The sequence below is a fragment of the Sceloporus occidentalis genome, unplaced genomic scaffold (assembly GCF_023333645.1).
Source record: "Sceloporus occidentalis isolate IW3139 unplaced genomic scaffold, rSceOcc1.0.p SCAF_8, whole genome shotgun sequence".
Lineage (NCBI taxonomy): Eukaryota > Metazoa > Chordata > Lepidosauria > Squamata > Phrynosomatidae > Sceloporus > Sceloporus occidentalis.
Window position 1 is genome coordinate 49,645,476 of NW_028316988.1, and position 21,553 is coordinate 49,667,028.

At 43.1% G+C, this 21,553-nt stretch overlaps 1 protein-coding gene across 1 annotated transcript in view; it reads right to left on the reverse strand.

The window, feature by feature from the left end:
- XPNPEP2 (X-prolyl aminopeptidase 2) overlaps positions 1-21,553 on the reverse strand; it is a 38,772-nt gene continuing 17,219 nt past the window's right edge. The window contains exons 8-21 of the mRNA XM_089536687.1: positions 21,185-21,286; positions 20,461-20,542; positions 17,172-17,370; positions 15,833-15,922; positions 14,932-15,041; positions 12,218-12,295; positions 10,080-10,151; positions 8,763-8,823; positions 6,239-6,308; positions 5,752-5,856; positions 5,025-5,084; positions 3,681-3,757; positions 1,680-1,778; positions 1-1,566 (exon numbers count right to left, since the gene is read on the reverse strand). Coding sequence (XP_089392813.1) covers positions 1,372-1,566; positions 1,680-1,778; positions 3,681-3,757; positions 5,025-5,084; positions 5,752-5,856; positions 6,239-6,308; positions 8,763-8,823; positions 10,080-10,151; positions 12,218-12,295; positions 14,932-15,041; positions 15,833-15,922; positions 17,172-17,370; positions 20,461-20,542; positions 21,185-21,286 — 1,400 coding nt within the window. The 3' untranslated portion in view covers positions 1-1,371. The remainder of the gene's footprint in view (positions 1,567-1,679; positions 1,779-3,680; positions 3,758-5,024; positions 5,085-5,751; positions 5,857-6,238; positions 6,309-8,762; positions 8,824-10,079; positions 10,152-12,217; positions 12,296-14,931; positions 15,042-15,832; positions 15,923-17,171; positions 17,371-20,460; positions 20,543-21,184; positions 21,287-21,553) is intronic.

Sequence of the window (21,553 nt, forward strand, 5' to 3'; positions counted from 1 at the left end):
TTGACCTGTCTGTTTGGGCCCATAGTCCAACCCAGGAAACCAGTTTGTTAGCAGTGGCTGTCATTTAGTGGACAACAGCTGTGATGAAAGATTGCTTTGGTCAGCTAAAGGATGTGAGCAAACATTGTTTTACCTCTGATATTGCTGCTGCATCCCATTTAATATCATAATGCAATTAATAAACCATTGTACTGGTACACCTGTGACTATGCTTTATTTTGAGGGACCCTCAAGCCTGAGTTGGCATGGGAACTGAGTGGATCAAGGTGCTGGAATTGTTAAAAGGTCTCCCCCCCAAGTTAAGCGGAAGGCAACATCCTCAAAGAATATCTACAAAACTCTCTGACCATGCATCTCTGGAGTTTATCACACGTGAGGAATTTCTCTTAATTTTGAATGAAAAGAAAGTGGGGCCAGAACGCATTCACGTGAATTCGCTAGTTTAGCGAAATTATGTGAATGCTCATTGCATTCGAACTGGCTCCCCATTGCCCTAAAATAGTATGCCATTGCCCAAATTTGCATGTGACAGTCTATCACGCAATAACGTGAAACCCCATGATTGCGCTCGGACTGACTTCCCATTGCCCGAATTTGTGTGTAGTGGGTTATCACGCAATAACGTTAAACCCCCTGATTGCGTTCAGATTGCCATTGGATTATACTTCCAATTTCCCTTGTCTGATAAACTCCAATGTTAATAAATATTCTGTTTCACATTATCAATTCTTTCTCTTTTTTAAGGCAGGAACCGTAGGAGATAGAAACAGAATGACAAGTAAATTCAGTACTATTGCTTTCACCTCATTGTTGAATTCTTCGGCAAGATGAGGTGATCACAGATTCTGTTAACATTCAGGGAAGTTTTAAACTACAGAACCCAATTTTTTCTCCTCTTCATACCCACGTTCTGCTCCATTGTGGATACATGCAGGTGGTTCAAAGAAAGAAACCCACACAATTTCAGAATGTTTCTTGATCTGAAGGGAGGTGGAGACATCAGCAGTCCAGTCCTATCATTACACAGTGAGTCTGAGTAAATTGTATTATTTGTATTGTATTATTTCTGCTGAGGTGGGGAAGAGGCCTTTGTAAAATTTGTCCCTCAAGTGTCACAGTAACTTGACCGGCCTGAGAAACCAGGTACCTAGACTATGGGAAGTTGGAGACACTCTGTGATGTTCTGCCTCCAGCAGCAAAATGTTTTGGCCTGGTTCAGAAGACACTGGTAAGACCTGATTGGATAAGGTTTGGTTGCAGTGGTATTCAGAGGCCAGATATGGGACTGTAGGGGCTTGAGAGAGGAATCAGAAATGAGAAACAGCCATCAGTGCAGGAATGAAAAAAAACGAGACAGCCCCAGATTCACTTCTATGCTCCAGGCAAAAGGGTAGAGGCCAGAGTGCCCATAGCCAGGGTACCCAGGGAGGCTGCCAGCAGGGAGGAGGGGGAAAACGGCTGTGTGTTTCGCTGCAACCATTGGTATTCCTCATTCAGGTGGCGTCTCTGTAGTTCGGGACTGATGTGCTTGCGGATAGACTCATAGTAGCTGTTGATGTACTGAATCTGTAGAGATTGAGAGAAAAAAAGAGAGAATGAAGCACAGAACTCATGGTGGGTTCTCCTTTTATGCCCCCTTTCCCACTATTTCCCAGTGTTTCCCACCAACTCCCACGCACCTGCTCTTGAGACAGGAGGTTGACGTCAATGAGATTCCGGGCATAGGGCACCAGTGACACCACTTCAAATGTCAGGTAGGGCTCGCTGAACACTGGGTACTGTGACAAACAAAGAGAGGGATAGACCAGGTCCAGTCCTACCACTCAGCAGAATAAGGTGGTTATCTCAGGCAGCAGATTTCAGCCAAAACCCTCTTTAAGCCCTGACTAGCATAAACCCATTGAATCCATTGCAGGGATTCCCAAACTCTGGTCCTCCAGGTGCTTTGGACTTCAGCTCCCAGATGCCCCAGCCTGGGATTCTGGGAGCCAAAGTCCAAAACATATGGAAGGCTAGAGTCTGGGAATCTGTGTTATATGTGTTGAGTCAACATTCAACAATTAACTGAATGGGCCTACTCTTGTGGGACTCATAAACAAGACTCCAGCCTTTGGGTAGCATGAAACAGCAGCAAATCTCTAGCAATGCCATTATAGTATGTTTTACTGCCAGAGATGAAGAGACACTTGTGAGATTTTCTGCCTTGTGTGCCTTGCCTAGCTTTGGGTCCTAAGTACATTGACTTGGATAAGTGGAGGATGCTATGTACTGCTCTGCATCAGCCAGCAAAACATCTTAGCCTAGCCCTGGTGAATGCTTATGATGGTCAAGGGAATTTGTGTTCTTATATGTGACGGCATGTTTAGCATGCAGATTCTTCACTTCATCATTCATTTCTTTTTTTGAACAGAGACATGGTTTGTAATAACATGGAGTCCTTGTGGCGCAGTGGTTAAATGCCTGTACTGCAGCCACTCACTCACAAGTTCAATATCAGAGAAAGGGCTCAAGCTTGACTCTGGCTTGCATCCTTCTGAGGAGGCCGCTATAATGAGTACCCAGATTCTTGGGGGCAACTGGCTTACACTTTGTAAACTGCTTAGGGAGTGCTTAAGTGCAATGATAAGTGGTATAGAAATGTACTTGCTATTGCTATTGCTTAGCATCATGTCCAACTTGGCCTTGAAAGAGCATTACTTCTGTGAGATGAATCCTTTTTCTGTAGTGTTTTTGATTCACTCACACATGCAAGTTTCCCTTTGATGATTACCAAGGTTGATTTATATATCTGAATGATCCAAAAACACTACAAAGAGGATATTCAGATTCAGAACAAGACATAATACTAAATCCTGCATTATAAACCAAAATAAACAGTTTTTATAAACTGCTTCTTTTAGTTAATAGCAGAGATGAGGTGAGGTTTAAATATTTGAGGAGGGAGCAAGCTTGTTTTCTGCTGCTCCAGAGAACAGGACCTGGAACAATGGCTTCAAGCTACAGGAAAAGAGATTCCACCTCAACATTAGGAGGAACTTCCTGACAGTAAGGGCTTTTCGACAGTGGAACAAACTCCCTTGGAGTGTAGTGGAGTCTCCTTCCTTGGAGGTCTTTAAGCAGAGGCTGGATGGCCATCTGTCGGAGATGCTTTGATTGTGATTTCCTGCATGGCAGAAGGGGGTTGGACTGGATGGTCCTTGGGGTCTCTTCCAACTCTAGGATTCTAAGACAGCTACTGGGACAACAACATGCAGGAAAGGGAGATTAAAGGGCCAAAAGGGCAGGCATTGGGTTGGAGTGGGGGCGTGGCAGCCATATGATGCACACCCTGACTCCACCATCAGACCGCTTACCCGCCCGCAATGTGGGTGGTGTTACAGAGCTCCTTTGGCATGGTGTTCAGATGACACACACCTAAAGGAGTGCCAGAAAGTGCTGCTTCGGCAGCAAAGGTGCCCTTTTTCTGGCTCCAAAAGGAGCAGCATTTTGCCACTGCTTTTAGGGCTGGCAAAGAACTGGATCAGGCCTGCAGCATGCAGTCCAGGCAGGGTGTCAAATGACTCTGTATATGTTGCGGAATATCTATCTACTATGGTTACATCTCATCATGTGTACTCAGAAGCATTGCTGTCAATAGGACATTAAGGCTAGGCTAGTCAAAGCCAGGAAAAGAGCATCACCTTGGTCTGTGCTTCTACCACGACTGCAATATCCTCAAGACGGATCCCAAATTCACCATCGTGATAATAACCAGGCTCTGGAGAGAACAAGGGAGAAAGAGAAAGACAAAGGCTGAAGCTGAGGGACAGAGTCTTGGAGGGCATCTGTGTGTCCCAGTGCTTGGGAAGATTTTTTTTGAGGTGGGTTTCCAGACCAGTAAGGCTAAAATCATTTGGTACCCACCTCCTTTTGCACCATGAAAGAATGGCACAGACATTTGCTTAGGGGCCATTCAGACTACCTTTTACCCCAGTTCAGAAACCGGATTAGTAAGCTTTTCAGCTTTCGACCACTGTTAGCTCCAGCCAGCATGGCCAATAGTCTGGAAAGTGAATCTTTAAATCACCCTTTCTCAACCAGGTGCCATCCACATGTTTGGCAGCTGTAGTTTCAAACATCTGGATGCCATCTGATCAAGGAAGGTTGATGTAAAGCCTCACAAGACCGCCATACACATTTCTTGTTACAGATCAGACTTTGAAAAAGGTAGCTTCTTTGGACTGAAACTTCCAGAAAGCTCTGACAGCCATGCCAGCTAGGTGATTGTAGGAACTGTAGTTTAACAATGTAATTTCCCCAAATTTTCTTGCAGACCAAAAAGGCTAACGTGGGGTTCCTTGAGACATGGCAAATATGTGAGGAGCTTGGTGGAGGCTATGATATTTATTGTTGTAATTCTCAGTTGTTGTTTTTAAAAATCTCCAAACTACACTTCTGGTTGCTGGCTGCCCTTGAGTCAACCTCACCTCATGGGGACCCTGTGTATAAGATATCTCCAAGCCCCGCTCTTCTTCACTGTTCTGCTAAGGTTTTGTAGATTCAGGCCCATGACCTTCATAATTGTGTCTAGCCATCTGGCTTGTGGTCTTCCTCTCTTTCTGCTGCCTTCTACCCTTCCTAGCATTTTTGTCTTTTTAAGTGAGTCATGCCTTCTCATGATGTGGCCAAAGTATGGCAGCCGCAATTTGATCATCATGGCCTCCATATTTGTTTTCCAAACCATAGCACCACTTCAAAAAACCAAGCCTTCACTTAAAAAAGAAACAAACTCTGAAAGAGTGAAGATCCAAGCAACCACTATGAACAACTGCTCCCAACACCAAGAGAGGGATAGATGAAAACTCAACAAGTGGCAAAAGCTTTGTTGAAAGACTGTATGCTTCTTCAGACTAAGCTGAAACAGCTCAGAGTTAGAGAATCATGCACCAGAAGAAGGTGGGGAAAAATTAGCCAATAGTTTCTGCCTAGAGCTGGAGAGCCTGTCTTGATGGCATTAGGACCTGAGAAAATAAGGCAGCACCTACCTATGGAGGTGAACATGCCTTTGTCCAAAGGCACATTGTTGGACTGAAAGCCCACAGGCCCTAGAGGAGAGAAGATAAATTACTTATATTGCAAGAATCAATCCAAGAAATATTGCCCTACCAAGCTGAATTTTTGTGTGAAAGGACTATGAGCTCAATTAATGGTGTAAATATTGGGAAAAGAGGGCTCTTAAAAATATCCATATGACATTTTTCCCAATTACGTTTTTTGGGGGATTATTTCCTCTTTTTTCTCCAATGTTCAAAGTACTTTGTTTATACCTAAAAAAGTTATTATTTTTTAAAATCCATACATTTAGTCTTCAGGTGAGTGGTGACAATGTGGGTATATTCAGTCACTAGAGAGTAGTGCAGTTTCACAGGTTTTGTCCTGGGTCTGGTGTTATTCAAAATCTTTATCATAGAATCATAGAATCATAGAATCATAGAATGACTTTATAAATGACTTGGGTGCAAAACCTTGTCAGATTTGTAGCCAGTGCCATATTAAGCAGCATCAGTAATTGCTCGGTGAATCAGCATGGTGGTTTCAGTGGTGGATTAGTATTCTTAGCTTGATATCCACCTATGTCCCTGGTTTAGAGGGAGTGCAAAATTCACCTTGCAGCTGAATAATAAGAGCACAAATCCACCCCCACCCCCAGATTTCTCATATTGACTGTTGTTACCAAACAGTAGAGTCAGCACAACCCATTATGCCACTTACACTCATGAACAGACAAGAAATTGCCGATGCCATGGCCAGTGCCATGACCATAGTTGAGTCCAACTTCCCATAGGGGTCGGCGAGCAAGGGCCTCCACCATTCTCCCTGAAAGTCAAAGGGCAACTTGTGCTGAGTATCAGCTATGAGAATCGATGGGGTCCCACAGAGACATTTATTTATTTCCCCTCCTCTGTAAAAGCCCACTCAACAGTCTAGGCCCAGTTAGTTGGAATAAGGTGGAGTGAGCAAATTTGGTGAACCTGTGGGCCAGTTTTGATGCCCTGTGCCCCACCACTTACTGGATACAGCCACAGCCACTGTGCTACTATTCAGTGGCAAATCAACAAAGGCCCATATAAACCAAGCATTTTGCTTATTCTAAATGGGGTTTTCATGGCTTGTTGGAAAATTTCAGGCAACATGCAATAATCTCCCATCCGTTGCCTTTTTTTGCTCTTTTGATTGCTACACACAGACACATCCTCACCTGATGTTCTGGGTGGAAAAACAAGCCTCGACAGGTCAATGTTTCCCATCAGCACCCGTGTATATGCTTCCTAAGACGTGGAAGAAAAAAGATAATAAAATGAAAAAGGAATTGGAATGTTAAAGAATTACCCAAATTCTTAGAATCAGAGAACTAGAGTGTGCCCAGAGGTCATCTAACTCAACACTGTATTAGATGCAGGAAATCCAGAGTTAGGGCATCCCAAAGAGAGGACAACAAGACACATCTTAAGAAGAGAACAGGTGGGTTATAAGATGTTCTTACAAAGCAATGGGCTCAGATGACTTGAGTAAGTGAGCCAAACCACAAGCTACAGAAAAATCAATGGCTAGGAGGCTGTGGTCCTCTAGATGTTGCTGGATTTCCCATTAACCCTAGCCTAGCTAACAGTGTGTCATGACCAGAGTGATTCATCTAGGGCCTTAGGATTCCTTGCCCTTGTTTAAATCATGGGGTGGAAACTTCAGTCTTCCAGATGTTTTGGATGGAGACTCCTGCATGCCACACCCAGTGTGGCCTACAGCAATAGACTGTGGGAGTTCTAATCCAAAACATCTGGAAGCCCTGGTTTAAATAAGACAAAGCTAGCAAGGGAGTGGATACTTGTGTAAGAGCTCTCCACCACAAGTGTAAGTTCACACATAATTTTAAATATTTTTTTTGTGTGTGCAAATATTCCTGGCAGTTGTAAAATATCACTGTATGTTTTATTAAACACTGCATTGCATTTCCTTCCATACTCTTCTGGGTAAGGAACTTCAATTCAGTATAATAAATAAACAGCTATCATATTTTGCCTTCTCTTGGGCAGAACCTTTGGTTCTTGATGCCTTTAAAACAGGGTGAACAGTGCCTGTGTGACCTTGTTGCAACTCCCATAATCCCTAACAAGCATAGGCAGCAGTAAGGGGAGTTGCAGCTTATCTGGAGGGCAAGAGTTGTCTACCCTTTGAGAAAAAAGTCCACAGCGCCTTGAAATTGAGTTGGCCCTGAAATGAAAGAGATGTGGTCTCTATAAGGGAACAGGGATATAGTGTGCCTTGGTTGCTCCTTGGATAGATGGATTTCCTGGAGCAGAGGCATGAGATCCCATCTGATCTTGGAATCTAAGCAGAGTCAACCCAGATTAGTATCTGGATGGGAGATTGCCAATGAATACCAGGTGCTGGAGGCTATATTTCAGAGGAAGGAACTGGTAAAACCATCTCTGAGTATTTCTTTCCTAAGAAAACCCTATGAAATTCACGGACATATACATACACAGGTCACAAGAAATTGTGCTCAAGGTGACCTCATCCAAGTGACATCACTAAGGTTGGTATCATTTGGTGTGGTAACTCATTGTGTCACACGCGCACACACACACACACACACACACACACACACACACATTGTCCGCCTCCCTTTCTACATCTTACAGACTCCTTAGAAATGTTTTTGTACTAATGTTACTCATAAATCATAATTCCCACATGTATCACTGAATGTAATCCTCACAGTTGTGACATAAGGCAACTAGAAAATTAAAACTATACCTTTAAATTACAATATCATATGGACAGCCTAAATGTATTTACAGGAAGATAGTTTCATGTGGTAAAAGTGAAAAATTGGTAAGAGTTGATGTTTTTAAAGAAAAAATTAAAAAATGATTTAAAAATGCATTTAATTTTAAATTTTATTTAAAAACAAACAAACCTTGAAGCCTCTCCTTCCTCCTCCCACTGAGCCTTGCTCCACTCATACTATCTTTTCAGTGTTTTAAAGGAATGAAGGTGAATTCCACAGCTTGTTTCTGCCAAAAGTCAGATGTTTGGGGAGTAGTGGGGTCTTCTTCCCTTTAAGGTTTCGCATGATGCAGCCTGCACCCCCCTAGTGTCTCCTTCTGATGCACTTGGGAGCCATGTGCTGATCCAAGGTAGTGAAATAAAGAAGGGCAAAATCATTCAGAGCAACTTGGGGAGTATATGAACCAGGAGCCCTGGTGGCACAGTGGTTAAATGCTGTATTGCAGCCCCAAGGTTGTGAACTCAATCCCAGGCTCCAGGATCAACTCAGTCTGGCATCTTTCCGTAGGTTGCTCAAATGAGTACCCAGCTTATTGAGGGCAATTGGTTTACACACTGTAAGCTACTTAGGGAGATCTTAAATGCATTGAGAAGCGGTATAGAAATGTACAGTTGGCCCTCTTCATTCACAGATTTTTTTTTTATCCATGGATTCAAGCGTCTACGACTTGAAAATACTCCTAAAAAGATATAAATAGCAAACCTTGATTTTACATTTTATATAAGGGATACCATTTTGCTATGCTACTGTATTTAATGGGACTTGAGCATCCACAAATGTTGTTATCCATGGGGGATCCTGGGACCAAACCCCAGCGGATAACAAGGATCCACTGTACTTGCTATTGCTAATATAGCAGCTGGAATGAAGGGTCTCTGGCAGATCCTCTGTCTCCTAAGGTTGCAATTCAAATCCATATTGAAAGAAGCATTACCTTCTGGAAAGCTGTGGGCTCCCCCCAGTGAACAGTTCGGGTTACGTCTGTTGTTCCATCGCTGCCAAAGAAAGAGAAGAGAGAAAGGAGGTTTGCCGGATGACTGGGTTGCAAAGGCAGCTCCCTTCACTTTCTCAAAACTGTGCTGGGTATATTCAATGGACCCCTGGCAGATCCTTTAAGGACAGCAGCTTTTCCTTTACAACACTGAGTACATTGTCTATAGAGACCTACTTCACTCCATTATCTGCTTTACGAAGCAAAGAAAGAAATTTGTTTTTACAAATGTCCCCAAGAGCCTTATCAAACCAGAGAAATCCCATTCAGAAATGGGATTTTAAAAATAGAAAACCCCCACAAATGTGGGATGTTTTTCAGATGTGTTTGCGCCAAACAGCAATAACATGAAAATAAGGCAAATGCAAAGTCAACAAAAATGACACCTTTTTACTTTCGGTTGTCTGAAAAACATCCCGCATTTGCAGGTTTTGTCTACTTTTACATCCCGTTTCTGACCGGGATTTGTCTAGTGTGATAAGGTCCTAAAAGTGTCATTTGAGGCTCTTTTTCTAGGTACTCTTTTAAAGCTGAAAGTGTAATTTAAACATATATTACATTTTTACCCCATTCTTCCTTCAAAGCAGAAATTTAATATTTGATGTATAGAAAATGATATTTTTTTCTAAATTATTTTATTTGGTATTCTCTTCTGATGAATAGTTTACATTTCATGCTGCTTATATTTTGGAAACAGAAGTAGAGAAATCTTTTGTTTGACTCAGTTTCTCACTTTTCCATGCTTCCATTTGTTTTTGCTGTGTTTTTTCAACCATTTGCAATGTTAAAAAATACATGAAAATTTGCATGTAATTTCATGTGGATTACAAACACATCTGTTGGCAATTCGTTGAGCTTTTTGCAAACATTTTGCAAAGAGATTTCTCTATTTTCTCCTTTGATATAAATTAATATGTGCCTATCTTCCTAATAAATACGTTTTTTGCTTGTAGAACTTTATCACAAAATTCTGAACACCAAAAAGTAACTGTATTCCAGTCTGCATATTCATTTAGAAAATGCAAACTTGTTACTTTTTTTTAATCAATGTGTAAAACGAACAACATTCTTCTACACACCTATGTGTATGTTGCTTACAAAGGTAAATCTTTTTGAAAATGGGGTGTGTAAATCAAACCAAACAAACCCTACTATACAAGGACCTGGTTACTGCCTGTGAGGAAGTTTCAAAAATCCTTCTACCAAATGCAAAGAACTGAGCCGGGCCAAAGAGAGATATAGTAGGCTCTTCGTACGCACAAATATTGGCCTCCAGAGTCCAACAGGTACATTTCATCCATAGTCAATTTTCTGCTAGTAGTGTTGGATGGACTGAAAGAAGAAAAGAAGGCAAGAAAAAATGGTTTTGAGGAACAACAGGATTGGTAATTGGTTCTTCTCAGCTTGCATTCAATGGCCAGGAGCCTGAAGGAAGGGGGAGAATAAGACAATGCAGTGACATTCCTCCATTAGTACAGGTATGAACAACCTATGGCCATTTCGGAGTTGTTGGACCACAATTCCTAGATCCTTCAATATTGTTTATGCTTGATAGGACTGCAGAGAGTTGAAGTCCAACAATATTTTGGAAAGCCCCAGATTGCCCAGCCCTGTTCTCAAAGGAAACACTGAGAGATAGAGAGAGAGAAATTAAACAGTAATCGAATACGTCTTGCCATCATGGTGGAGAAAACTGTGACTAGCTGACTCCTGTGCCCACTCAGCCTGTTGCCAGTGGGAAACTTCAAGGTCCCTTGGTTTTTCCTCCTTATGGTTAACTTTTAAGCTGGACTAGAAGCAGGTAGTACTTCCAACAGAGAGTGTCTTCAAACAGAAAACTCTCATCTGTAAAGTTGGACACATGGACACTTAGTCCCACATACAGAGGCCAACCAGATGTTCCAACAGAAAGCAAGGCATGAGGTCAGTAGCATCTTCCCACTTGTGTTCCCTAGTGATTACTGCACTTGATGCGGAAGGTAATGTATAGCCATTATTACTAGCAGCCAGGGATAACCTTATCTTCCTGGAAGTGTCCAGTGTCATCAAAACTGGTGGCTAGCATCGCATCTTGTACAAATGAACCATGTTCCTGAATAACATTTGCTCGTGGAAAGGTGAGTGGGAATCATTGCCTTTATGGAGAAGGATCTTCCTGGTGGTCCTAGACCCATACATTTGCTCTCTGGAGCAGGGAACAAGATGACACCTCTGATTGTTATATAACTCTATTGTATTGCCACTTGATGAGTTAGTTTTAATACTAATTGTTATTCTATTTTGTTGATATGTTTTATGTGCATTTTAGTGAACTGTAATCCCACCTCGACCCATCTGGGAGAGGCAGGAAAATATAAATAAATTATTATTATTATTATTATTATTATTATTATTATAAATCACAGGCTATATTTTGGCATGGGAGCTAGAACGGTGGAATGGCTTGAGTGTTGGATCAGGATTCTAAGAGACCAGGGTTTAAATCCCAGTTCACCCATGGAAATCCACTGGTGACTGTGGGCAAATTATGCTCTCTCAGCCTCAGAAGAAGACAGTGGCAAGCCTCCTCTTGATAAAGCATGCCAAGAAAACCACATGATAGGCTCACCATAGGGTCAACCTAAGTCAGAAGTGACTTGACACACAACAAACAAATATTTGGCTACAGAATTGTTAGTACTCTTCCCTCTGTACAGAGCCATTCCAGTGTAGTATACCTTACATATTCAGAAATGTTATAGGCTATATCCTTTTTATGTGATATTCTTAGGTCATATGCCCATGGGCAGTGCATTCATTTTTAAGAAGGCCAATTTTAAATTGCTTTCATGGAAAATGCAGAGGCAGTTGGACTGCTGGCTCCTCTGTGAAGAAGGAAAGACACCCATTGCTTTTGAATGGTTTGTATGGAGTTTATCAAACGGGAGGAATTTCTCTTAAATTCGAATGAAAAGAAAGTGGGGCCATAATGCATTCACTTAAAGTCACTAGTTTAGTGCAATTATGTGAATGCGCATTGCATTCGAACTGGCTTCCCATTGCCCCAAAATGACATGCCATTGCCCGAATTTGCATGTGGCAGTCTATCATGCAATAACATGAAACCACATGATTGCATTCCGACTGAATTCCCTTTGCCCGAATTTGCATGTAGTGGGTTATCACGCAATAACGTTAAACCCCATGATTACGTTCAGATTGCCATTGGATTATACTTCCAATTTCCCTTTTCTGATAAACTCCTATGACTGGATACCTGGCTATTCCTCCCTGTAATGTTTGTTTCCTTGTCCAGCATAGAGAGTATGAGGATGGCACCTCTAGGAAAATGGCAAAGGAGCAGGGAACCACTACTGGTCTCTGAATATTCCCCAGATTTCTGTCTCCATATTAAATACCTGTAATGAGCCAGAGCTGCATTCAAACCACTGGCAGAGATAGTTTCAAAACTTGGCCCATGGCAGTAGAGCTCTTCTCTGTGAAAGAAAAGGAAAGATGTCTCTTGAGTTCCCTCTCTGTTTAGTTTCTATAGACTGAAATGTGTTGAGATCATTAGCTTACTCCAAAAATAATGTCAGAAGTTGCCCAGCCACCACATGCTCACAAACCTTTCTCTGAAAAGGATATTGGCAAAAGGGTGGTAGTTCTTATATACAGCTGAATCTAGGGAAGTCCTCTCCAGGCGAGGCTGTTCCACTCCCTCTTTCAAAGTGTCAGGCATCTTCCCTGGCCCCCTCATCAAACCACCTCTATTGGATCTTATCAGCCAAGATGGGCAAAGACCAAGAACATTATCGGACCCATTTTTTCCTCCATTACGGGCATGGGAAGGGGCCACTCGGGACTGTGTGAGTCTGAGAAAGATGCATTTTACCGCACCTCAAATTGTCCTCAAAATAGCCCCATTCTGTTGCCTGGCGCCAAACCATTCCCATTCAGGGCTGAGGCACATTCTTTGCTTCAGTCGGTAGTCTTTTGGGATGCACCTCAGCCCTGAATGGGAACAGCTTGAGGACACTTTGAGATGCAGTAAAATGCATTTTTTCTCAAACTTGAGCGGCCCCGAGTGGCCCTTTCTTGTGCCCATAATGGGGGGAAAATGGGTCCGATAAGGTCCATGTAGCGGGACAGACTGATTCAAGTGTTTCGTTCACATCCTCAGGTTGTAGCAACTGAAACTGAGTCCAAGAAACCTGATCAAAAACATTGAATATTTCTGTGGCATCATGTGCTGAACAAATACAAGTGACTTTCTCCTTTTAAGTGCCTTCCAATTTATCATAGCTGTAAATTGTTGTTTCTACTCCCAGCCTCTTTGGGCCTGAACCCAGCAAGAAACAGGGCCCTCACCCCAGGAATAACTCTGCTGGGTAACATGTCAAGGATGAGATGGTGGAGATGAGTAACATCTTTTAAACTAAGTCCAGCCTGCATAATAGCCACAATGAAAAGTTCTTGATAATCCACTTTAACCTCAACTGCAATCCTCAAATATGTGTATGTATGTGCCTGTGCAATTTTCACAGAAACTGTCTGCTATTGTAAAAGGTTCCTTAGCTATAATGCAAAGTATTTTGGGAGCAGTCTTGGTAAAGAAACTAAACTCATTTGAAATGTAGTGCTGGAGAAGAATGCTGACAAAAACAACAGGCAAAAACATAAATAAATGGGTCCCAGAATAGCTCAACCCTGAAATCTCCCTGGAAGCAAAGCCTATTCGCTTCCGAGCTCAATACAAGGTGTTGGTTTTGACCTATAAAGCCCTAAATGGCTTGGGCCCAGGGTACTTGGAGGACCGCCTCTCCCCATATAATCCGCCCCGCACACTCAGAACATCCAGGACAAACCTGTTGGAGGTCCCTAGGTCTAACCTTGTACGGACCTCTCAGAGGGCTTTTGCCATCGCTGCCCCTTCATCTTGGAATAAGCTCCCCGTAGAGCTTCGCTCCGCCGCCTCACTAGCTATCTTCAAGAAAAATCTGAAGACGTATTTATTTCGGTTGGCCTTCCCGCCTTAGTTAGATTGTTTTTTCCTGCCCCTTATTTTTCCCCTTTTGACCCCGGTTTGCTGTAAATTAACTCTTCTTTTTCTCTGCCCTTGACACGCGTATTTTATTGATCTCCTGTTCCTGTTTTTGTAGTAATGTTTTTAACTTTTATATTTGAATTTTTCTTTTCTATTGTACTGTTTTTAAACTTTGTAAGCCGCCCTGATCATATCTATGGAAGGGCGGGGTAGAAATAAATTTATTATTATTATTATTATTATGAAACTGAGGCAGTCGTACATTTGCCACATTGTGAAAAAAAATGACTCATTGGAAAAGACAATAATGCTAGGAAAGGTAGAAGGCAGCAGAAAGAGAGGAAAGAGACTGCTTGCCAGATGGGTTGACTCAATCGGAAGGCTATGGACCTGGCCTACAGGACCTGAGCAAAGAGGTAGAGGTTAGGTAAGCTTGGAGATGTCTCATCCACAGGGTCCCTATGAGTTGAGGCCAACTTGAGGGTAGTTAACAACATCCTTGGGCATGATGGTCAATTAAGACCCTTTAGCTTTATAAAACACTTGCTCACAATAGAGGTGAAAGTTGCTAATTTTTAAAATTCACATTGTTCTGCAGGTCCAAGGATCATTTTTGCACTCCATAACATCTTGGTGGGCCTCTCCCTTTTGCTCCAACCATCCATCAGTTGGCCCCCAAATGGCCACTCATACCCACAGATGCCCTCTTCAGGATTCAGGAGGGCAGGGGGGATTTGGGGGCACCATTGGGTGTCCAATTAGGCCACATGTTGCCGATTTTAGATCAACAAAATGTGTGGTTTGGGTTTTTTTTTTTTTTTTTTTGTCTCTCCTTAGAGATGTGTCTATAGGAACTGTCATGATGAGGATTAAGAATCAGCACTACCACAACTGACTACCACTGAACACTACATGGGGGATTCATGGCAGAAAGATTTGGACTCAAACTTTCTTAGCCCTTCTTTGCTTTTACTTCATGATTCAGATCAAATCAAGCTCAAATCTAATCTATAGTTTCATATATTTCTTCTTCATAATAATGCTACTTTTAGGGACAACCAAGAGTCTTGTCCTGATTAGACTGACCTTCGTAATTGGTCCACATAATGCGCTCCAGATATTTCATTCACAGAACCAGTGGGGACAGTCTTCTCCAGCCAGACCAAGTACCGGATCACCGCAACAGCATCTCGTATCTGTGAGTGAAACCAAAGCAAAGAAGTCAGAATGCATCAGTTATGTATGAGCCACTGTGTGAGGACAATTATGAGAAAAGCAGCACAATTTTGTATTATGTTGTGGTTTTGATCCCACCATTCCCACTGCTTTGCCTTTTTTTTAAAACACAGCTGGGCAAAATCTGAGCAACGAAGACTCACTGAAGTTTAGTCTTGGAATCCATTTCCACTTCCATACCTCATCCACTGAAATTCTGAAATGATCTCTACATGCATCTGAGGAAGTAGACTGAGTCTACAAAATCTCATGATACCAACTTCTTTCTTTCAGTTAGTCTCAAATGTAATACAAGATCCCTTTTTACACTGATGCCTGTAATTACCCTTGTAAATACAGAACTGGAACTCTGCAGGAATAAAAATGTGCATTTTGTGTTGTGAGTATTAAATCAACCCCCTTTTCTGTCTTTCATCCTTCCCTTTTTTTGTTGTGTCTTACTTTCCATCTAGCCTGATGAGGAGTTCTGATGAATATGGAAGCCTGCTAACCTCCCGAAGACCTTTGAAGTGGTTCTTTTTACTCAGGGCTTGGGAGCTTGAACCTTTTCAGATGTTGCTGGACTACATCTCTCATCTTTGCCAACCAACAAAGGCAATGGCCAGAAATGATAGCAGATATAGTCTAATAACGTCTGGAGGGGCACAGGCTTCCCATCCTTGTTTTGCTGGTCCCTGCTGTTGCTTCTGGTTCCTAACTCATGGCTCACAGGATCACAGTGGCCCTTCTCTGCTTGTGAGGTCTTACATACATGGGCAGCTCTCAGCAGCTCCTGCTCCTTGGAGTTCTTGACTGCCTTGGTGATCATGACAGGGGAGTAATTCTCTTCGAGGCGCTTTTCCTGTGAGAAAGGAAAGACAGAACAGGGTCCACAGGCATTTTCCAGGCCTCACGAGGGATGCACCTGTGTGCCTCCTCTGCAACAGCCCAGATGGTGACTGGCCTTGGCCATCAGTCACAGAGCACTTTACGTGGTTCCTCTCTGCTTATACACTTCCTGTAAGTTGCAGTTCCCACAAACCTGGCAGTGGGTAAAATTTAAAGTTTTACTGTTGGTAGACTAACCATTAAAATCTGAGATGGGGTTATCATGGGGATTGTTGACAATGGTGCGGAATGATCAATTCCAGTGTACTAATGATTCATTCATGGATGTGTGTGGAATGCGATCTTGATATTATTTGGCATTTATGTCACAATTATCACGTGATTGCACCACTATGAGAAAATATCAAGTGCTACAGTGCTACTGTTGCATTAGCTTTCACTACCACAATTGTTGCTGAATTGGCCCTTGTGTGATAATCTCCCAAGCCACACCAGCGTACTTTACACCATAACTCAGATAGCCTGCAACAGTGATCTCTTGGTAGGAAAACCCACAGAGAAGACCGCTCAAGGGGGTGAGTGGGGTGGAAGTGGCAAATGTCATAATCACTCTTGCTAATTGAAATGTCCTGGTGCTCTGATCCTGTGAGCTCTGGCTCTACAATATAACCGATCATCTAACACTTTATATTCAGTAGGAGGGGCCCAGGTGGGAAGGGATGCATTGGCAGTCCTGCATTAACAGCCAGGTCAGTGGTAAAGAGAGAGAAGAATAGATAAGGACTGCATAGGATGTCCAGTCCTTCTTAGAGAGAATCTTGCTCAGGCCCCAACCCCTGCTGCCAATGTGGCTTCCTATCCTGATCTTTACTATGGTGGCACAGCCTTGTGTCCTTCCTGTTTTTTTCTCCTCAGGATGTCCCACATAGGTTCTATCCTTCTCCATGTTCTATCTGTGCACCTTCTGTTGCAAGATAAACTGAGCCTTACTCTGTAGCCCAGGGAACTTGTTGTATTGGGTCTTACCTCAGCTGAGACATGCATAGAACTGAGTTGTGCTTTGTATACTCGGTGGGGGAAATGTCCAGATTGTTAATTGTAATTCTTTACATCTCACCCCACATCTTTGGTTTGGCTCTGCTCTGTACCCTTAGCTCACCCTCCACTGGGAAGTGCTGCCCCCAAAACCCTTTTCAGATTATAATTCGGTTCCTGGACTGAACAAGATTCCCCACTCCCTGTTCTTGTCGCTCATCTCTTACCTGAGGGATTTCTCTATAGAGTCCCAGAGTTGTGTACTCAGTTCCGATCCAGACACAAACACCGTCCTGCTGAGCGTACTTTCTTAGGCTCGCACTCACTTGCCCATATTCTTCTACTGTCACACAGAGGGATCCTGGGCACCCAGCTGAAAGCACCCGTGATACATCCTCACTCAGTCGACTCTGATTCACAAACAGACTGAGGGGAAATCAAAGGAGGTCATAAAGATGTGCAATAGGAGGAGAGAATGCAGCTACTCAATTATTCTAAAAGGGACACATAGGGCAAAATAGACCCTTAAATCCATCCATTATTCTCTCATGCTCTTCTAAGAAACACAAGATGTGGACTTTGTGAGCCCTTCCTCACAGCAACCCTGCAAAGGTTAAGCTAAGAAATTGTGACTTTGTGGCTGAGTAAAGATTTGAACCTGTATCTAACACTCCATCCCAGCCTTCTTTAATGTTGCATCCTCCAGATGTGTTAAACCAATGGGAATTACAACCCAGCACATTTGACAGGAAGAAGAAAGCTGTTTTATCTGTTACATCAGACTTGATGTAAGAGTAGTGTGAGCCTGGATCTTTTTTGGACTACAATTTCCATAGTTCCCCAGCTGGCATGGCATTGCCCATGCTACCAGGGGTTTTTTGGGAGTTATAGCCCAACATTTGCAAAGTTGTGGCTGTGGAATGGGCATGTTTGGGGTGTGGGAGGAATTAATTTTAGGCATTGTTGTCACTTTTCCGAGCGAGGTTCAAAATGATCATTAGGCATGTTGTGTATCTCACTTCATCTATAAATAGCAGTTCTGTCTGTTTGCCTGACACTTGTCTTGTGAAAATGGCTTCATGGATTGTCACCAAATTTGGAGACTATGTCTAGGCTAGTTGGTGCACAGGAAATTCATTTTGGGGGCACCTAACAGGGAATCCCAGTATAATTCAGACAGAGTAGTGTGACACATTATTTGAAAGATTTTGATGAGCTGAATTCAGCTTTTTTTTAAAAAAATAAACAACATAAATAATATTAAGTTACTATCTGCCTATTTGTTGCCACATCATGTGTAAAGTACCTGGATGGATTTTCCTCAAATTGGGGGAGTATACTTAGGATGGTCCAACATAAACTATAGGCTACATGACATAAATGAGTTCACTTTTGGTAGGCTCTTGGGGAGAACCCTCAAGATTTTTTTCATTCTCATAGAATAGCATGTTTGACAATTCATTAGGGGTGCTTCCTCAAAAATAACTGACTGATGTACAATGTGAGGTATGTCTGAGCCTCTGAAACAGAGACAGCAGGGGATGCAGGAAGTGGAGTTCACACTGGGTGACACCTCAGAGGGCAGTGAATTCCCAATGGGATGGTTCACTGTCTGTTCCAAGACTGCCCCCATGTCCCATGCCAGTCAAGACAACTGTTCCATCCACTGGCTGCAGCCACTGGTAGGGCTAGGGTGCTGCCGCCACCTGGCAGCCCCTTCCAGGCCTGGCAGGGATGCTGGCTGGTCAGGAAAGGGAGTCACCTCCTCTTCTCAGTCTGGCAGGGATCCTCACTGAGTAGGAAAGGGAGATGTCACCCCTTCTGGGACTAATGGGACTTCTGGCAGAACTGGAAAGGGAGTCACCTCCCTCTTCAGATGGGGCTGCCATGTGGCAGCAGCATCCCACTCCTAGCAGTGGCTGCTGCCTTCTGGGTCTGGTGGGGATGCTGACTGGGCAGGAAAGGCAAGCAGCCCCCTTTCCTACTCAGCCAACATCCTTTCCAGACCCAGAAGGGTTGCCAGGTGGCAGCAGCACTCACCCCAACCACAGCAGAGGTGGCCTGGCTGGTGGAGGGGGGCAGCTTGGGGTAACAGCATGAGTACTGGGTTGACATCAACCCTAGTGATGCCACTGAGAGACCCTCATCCCTCTAAACGGTTGAAATAGAATGATCTTTAACAACAGTTAATGATTATCCCTGGGTACTATAGCTAGTCTGGAATAGATGCAAATATAATGCTGACTATTAATGGAACGCATAGGCCTGTTACAGACTGCCAAAATAAAGCTGCTTCGGGTCTCTTTGGAGGTATGCTGTTTAAATGATGCATGCATCCTAAGAATCCGGAAGCTGCACCAAAGCTGCCCTCCAGTGCTTAGGAATGGAGTGAGGCTTTGGCGCGACCTCCAGACTCTTAGGACCCACGCATCATTTAAATAGCATACCTCCAAAGAGACCCGAAGCAGCTTTATTTTGGCAGTCTGTAACAGGCCATAGACTCTTATATGTAAAGGCTCCTTTTCTACCTTATCCCCAAATGGCCAAGTTATTTTAATACAAGTCACTACTATGACATAGATCCATCAAATTAAGTGCTTGTCACAAATGGATTACTTCTTTTGAAATTCTCACATCCACTGTTCATAGGCAAGATAGATGTTGCCTTCAAAGTATATCCGGTTTTAAAATAGTTCTTTTACTCCCCTAGCCCTCTTCCTGTCACCTTTCATTAACTATTTTATAAGCAATCCATTTTCTCACTAAGGTTCGGAGTGTGTTGCAAAGTGAGTTCAAAGAAGTGTCCAAGTTCCAACTGGCATTTTTTCAGGGTTTTAGCACAAAATCATTCAGAAGCCTTTGGAAGCTTATAAGTACAAATGCATGTAACAGGCATCGTTGGACTCCAGCACCTTTGGAGTGCCTCTGAACTTTGGCACTTGACTTAGCTATTGCTAGTAATAGCCACTGATGGACATGTCATTATCCAGGAATTAATTAAAATCTAAAATTAACATTGTTTGCAACATCTCCCTTTGCCTGCTTGGTGAAAACATTTACCTGTGACTTGGCTCCAGGTTATGTGAAACAATAACAATGCTTTTGAACATGCACAGAGGGCCTTGTAATTCTCTGTTTCCCAACTTCGGAGGTGAATCACATTGCTTACAGAGCTGCAATGGCACCACCCACACAAAAGAAGATGTTATATTGGTAAGCTTGGAGAAACCATACAATTTTCAGACATACAAAACAATCTTTAGGTGGGCTCAAAACTTATTGGGCTTATATAAATTTATTTAGAAACGTATAAAACATCTCAGTGGTCGCAGGAGCTGACTTACTTGTGTAGAGGAGTGGAAGAAACAAGAAGGGAATAGGAATGGCATATACTGTACTAGAAAAGGGCCTGTTAGAACCCTGAACAGAATTTCATGCTGCAACATTTCATTACTGGTCTCATTTGGGAAATATGGACCAGACTGTTGTTCGATGCTGTATAGGAAAGTCAAGTACCTGATGTTCGTCTTGGTGAGGAGGGTGTAAGCGTAGAAGACAGGCGTGTAAGGGATGTCATTTCCTCGAAGATTGAAGAGCCCTGTGGAAAGGCAGCTGTTTCTTACCCATTCTTCTTTTGTGCCAGGGCAGCCCTTAAGTTGTTGAAAGGAGAGCAGGCAGTGGTTTGCAGAAAAAGAGGAGGGAAGTTGTTAGAAGCATTGAGGGAGGCAGGGAAGAAGCCCTGGGACAGAGGAAGAAGGGGAGACCATTGGAATCCACCGCAGAGGAGCTTGGGCAGAACAGAAGAGAGGAAGACAATGAGATCAGATGAGATCTTGAACATCCTGAAAATCTCTGCTTACAGATTTTCATAAAGCAGGGGTAGGCATTTTGTGTGACCTGAAGCTATTTTTATACTGAGTCTGACAATGTGGCCTGGAACTGTTCACAGTTCTTCAATGAGATGTTTGTAGTCTTGAAGAAGGCTCTCATAGCCAAACCCTAAACCACCAGCCTGTTAATGTATGGATAGCTGACCACCAATTGCATCTGGGTCTACACTCAAGTTCCAAGAGGTGTGGATTGGGTAAATCTACACATAAAAGAACTTGATGCAGCAAATTTCTCACACTTCCCTACTGAGAGCTCAGTGGTGGTGGCGATAGAGCAAATGAGAAAGTTGCATGTGGGTGTGGCGGAGAAGGCATGGGGTGGATGCATTTGACATTGATGGAACACTTACAGGCTGTTTCCTCAAGACCGGAGATCAGGACTGCGGTGGGCTTCCTGTTGTGATTCTCCATCAGGGTCCGGATGTGGGAAACCTTCTCCTGCCAGGTGCTCCCTAAAGGAAAGAAAGACAAGGAGGAAGATGACCTCTGCTGAAGACCTTGAAAAGGTCTGTGGAGGAGAATTGTTGGCCTGGAAGGCCTTTTAAGAGCCGCAGTGGTTCCCCCAAATGCAAAGAAGAGAAAATAGACTGATGTCTGCTTGGATAAATCTCCATGTCTGCTTTTATTTGGTGCCTGGAAACATTTGGGAAGATCATGTGAGCCTGAAAAACACAAAACTCTTATTCCTGCAAACTTCTGGAAGAAGGAAAACTTCCTCT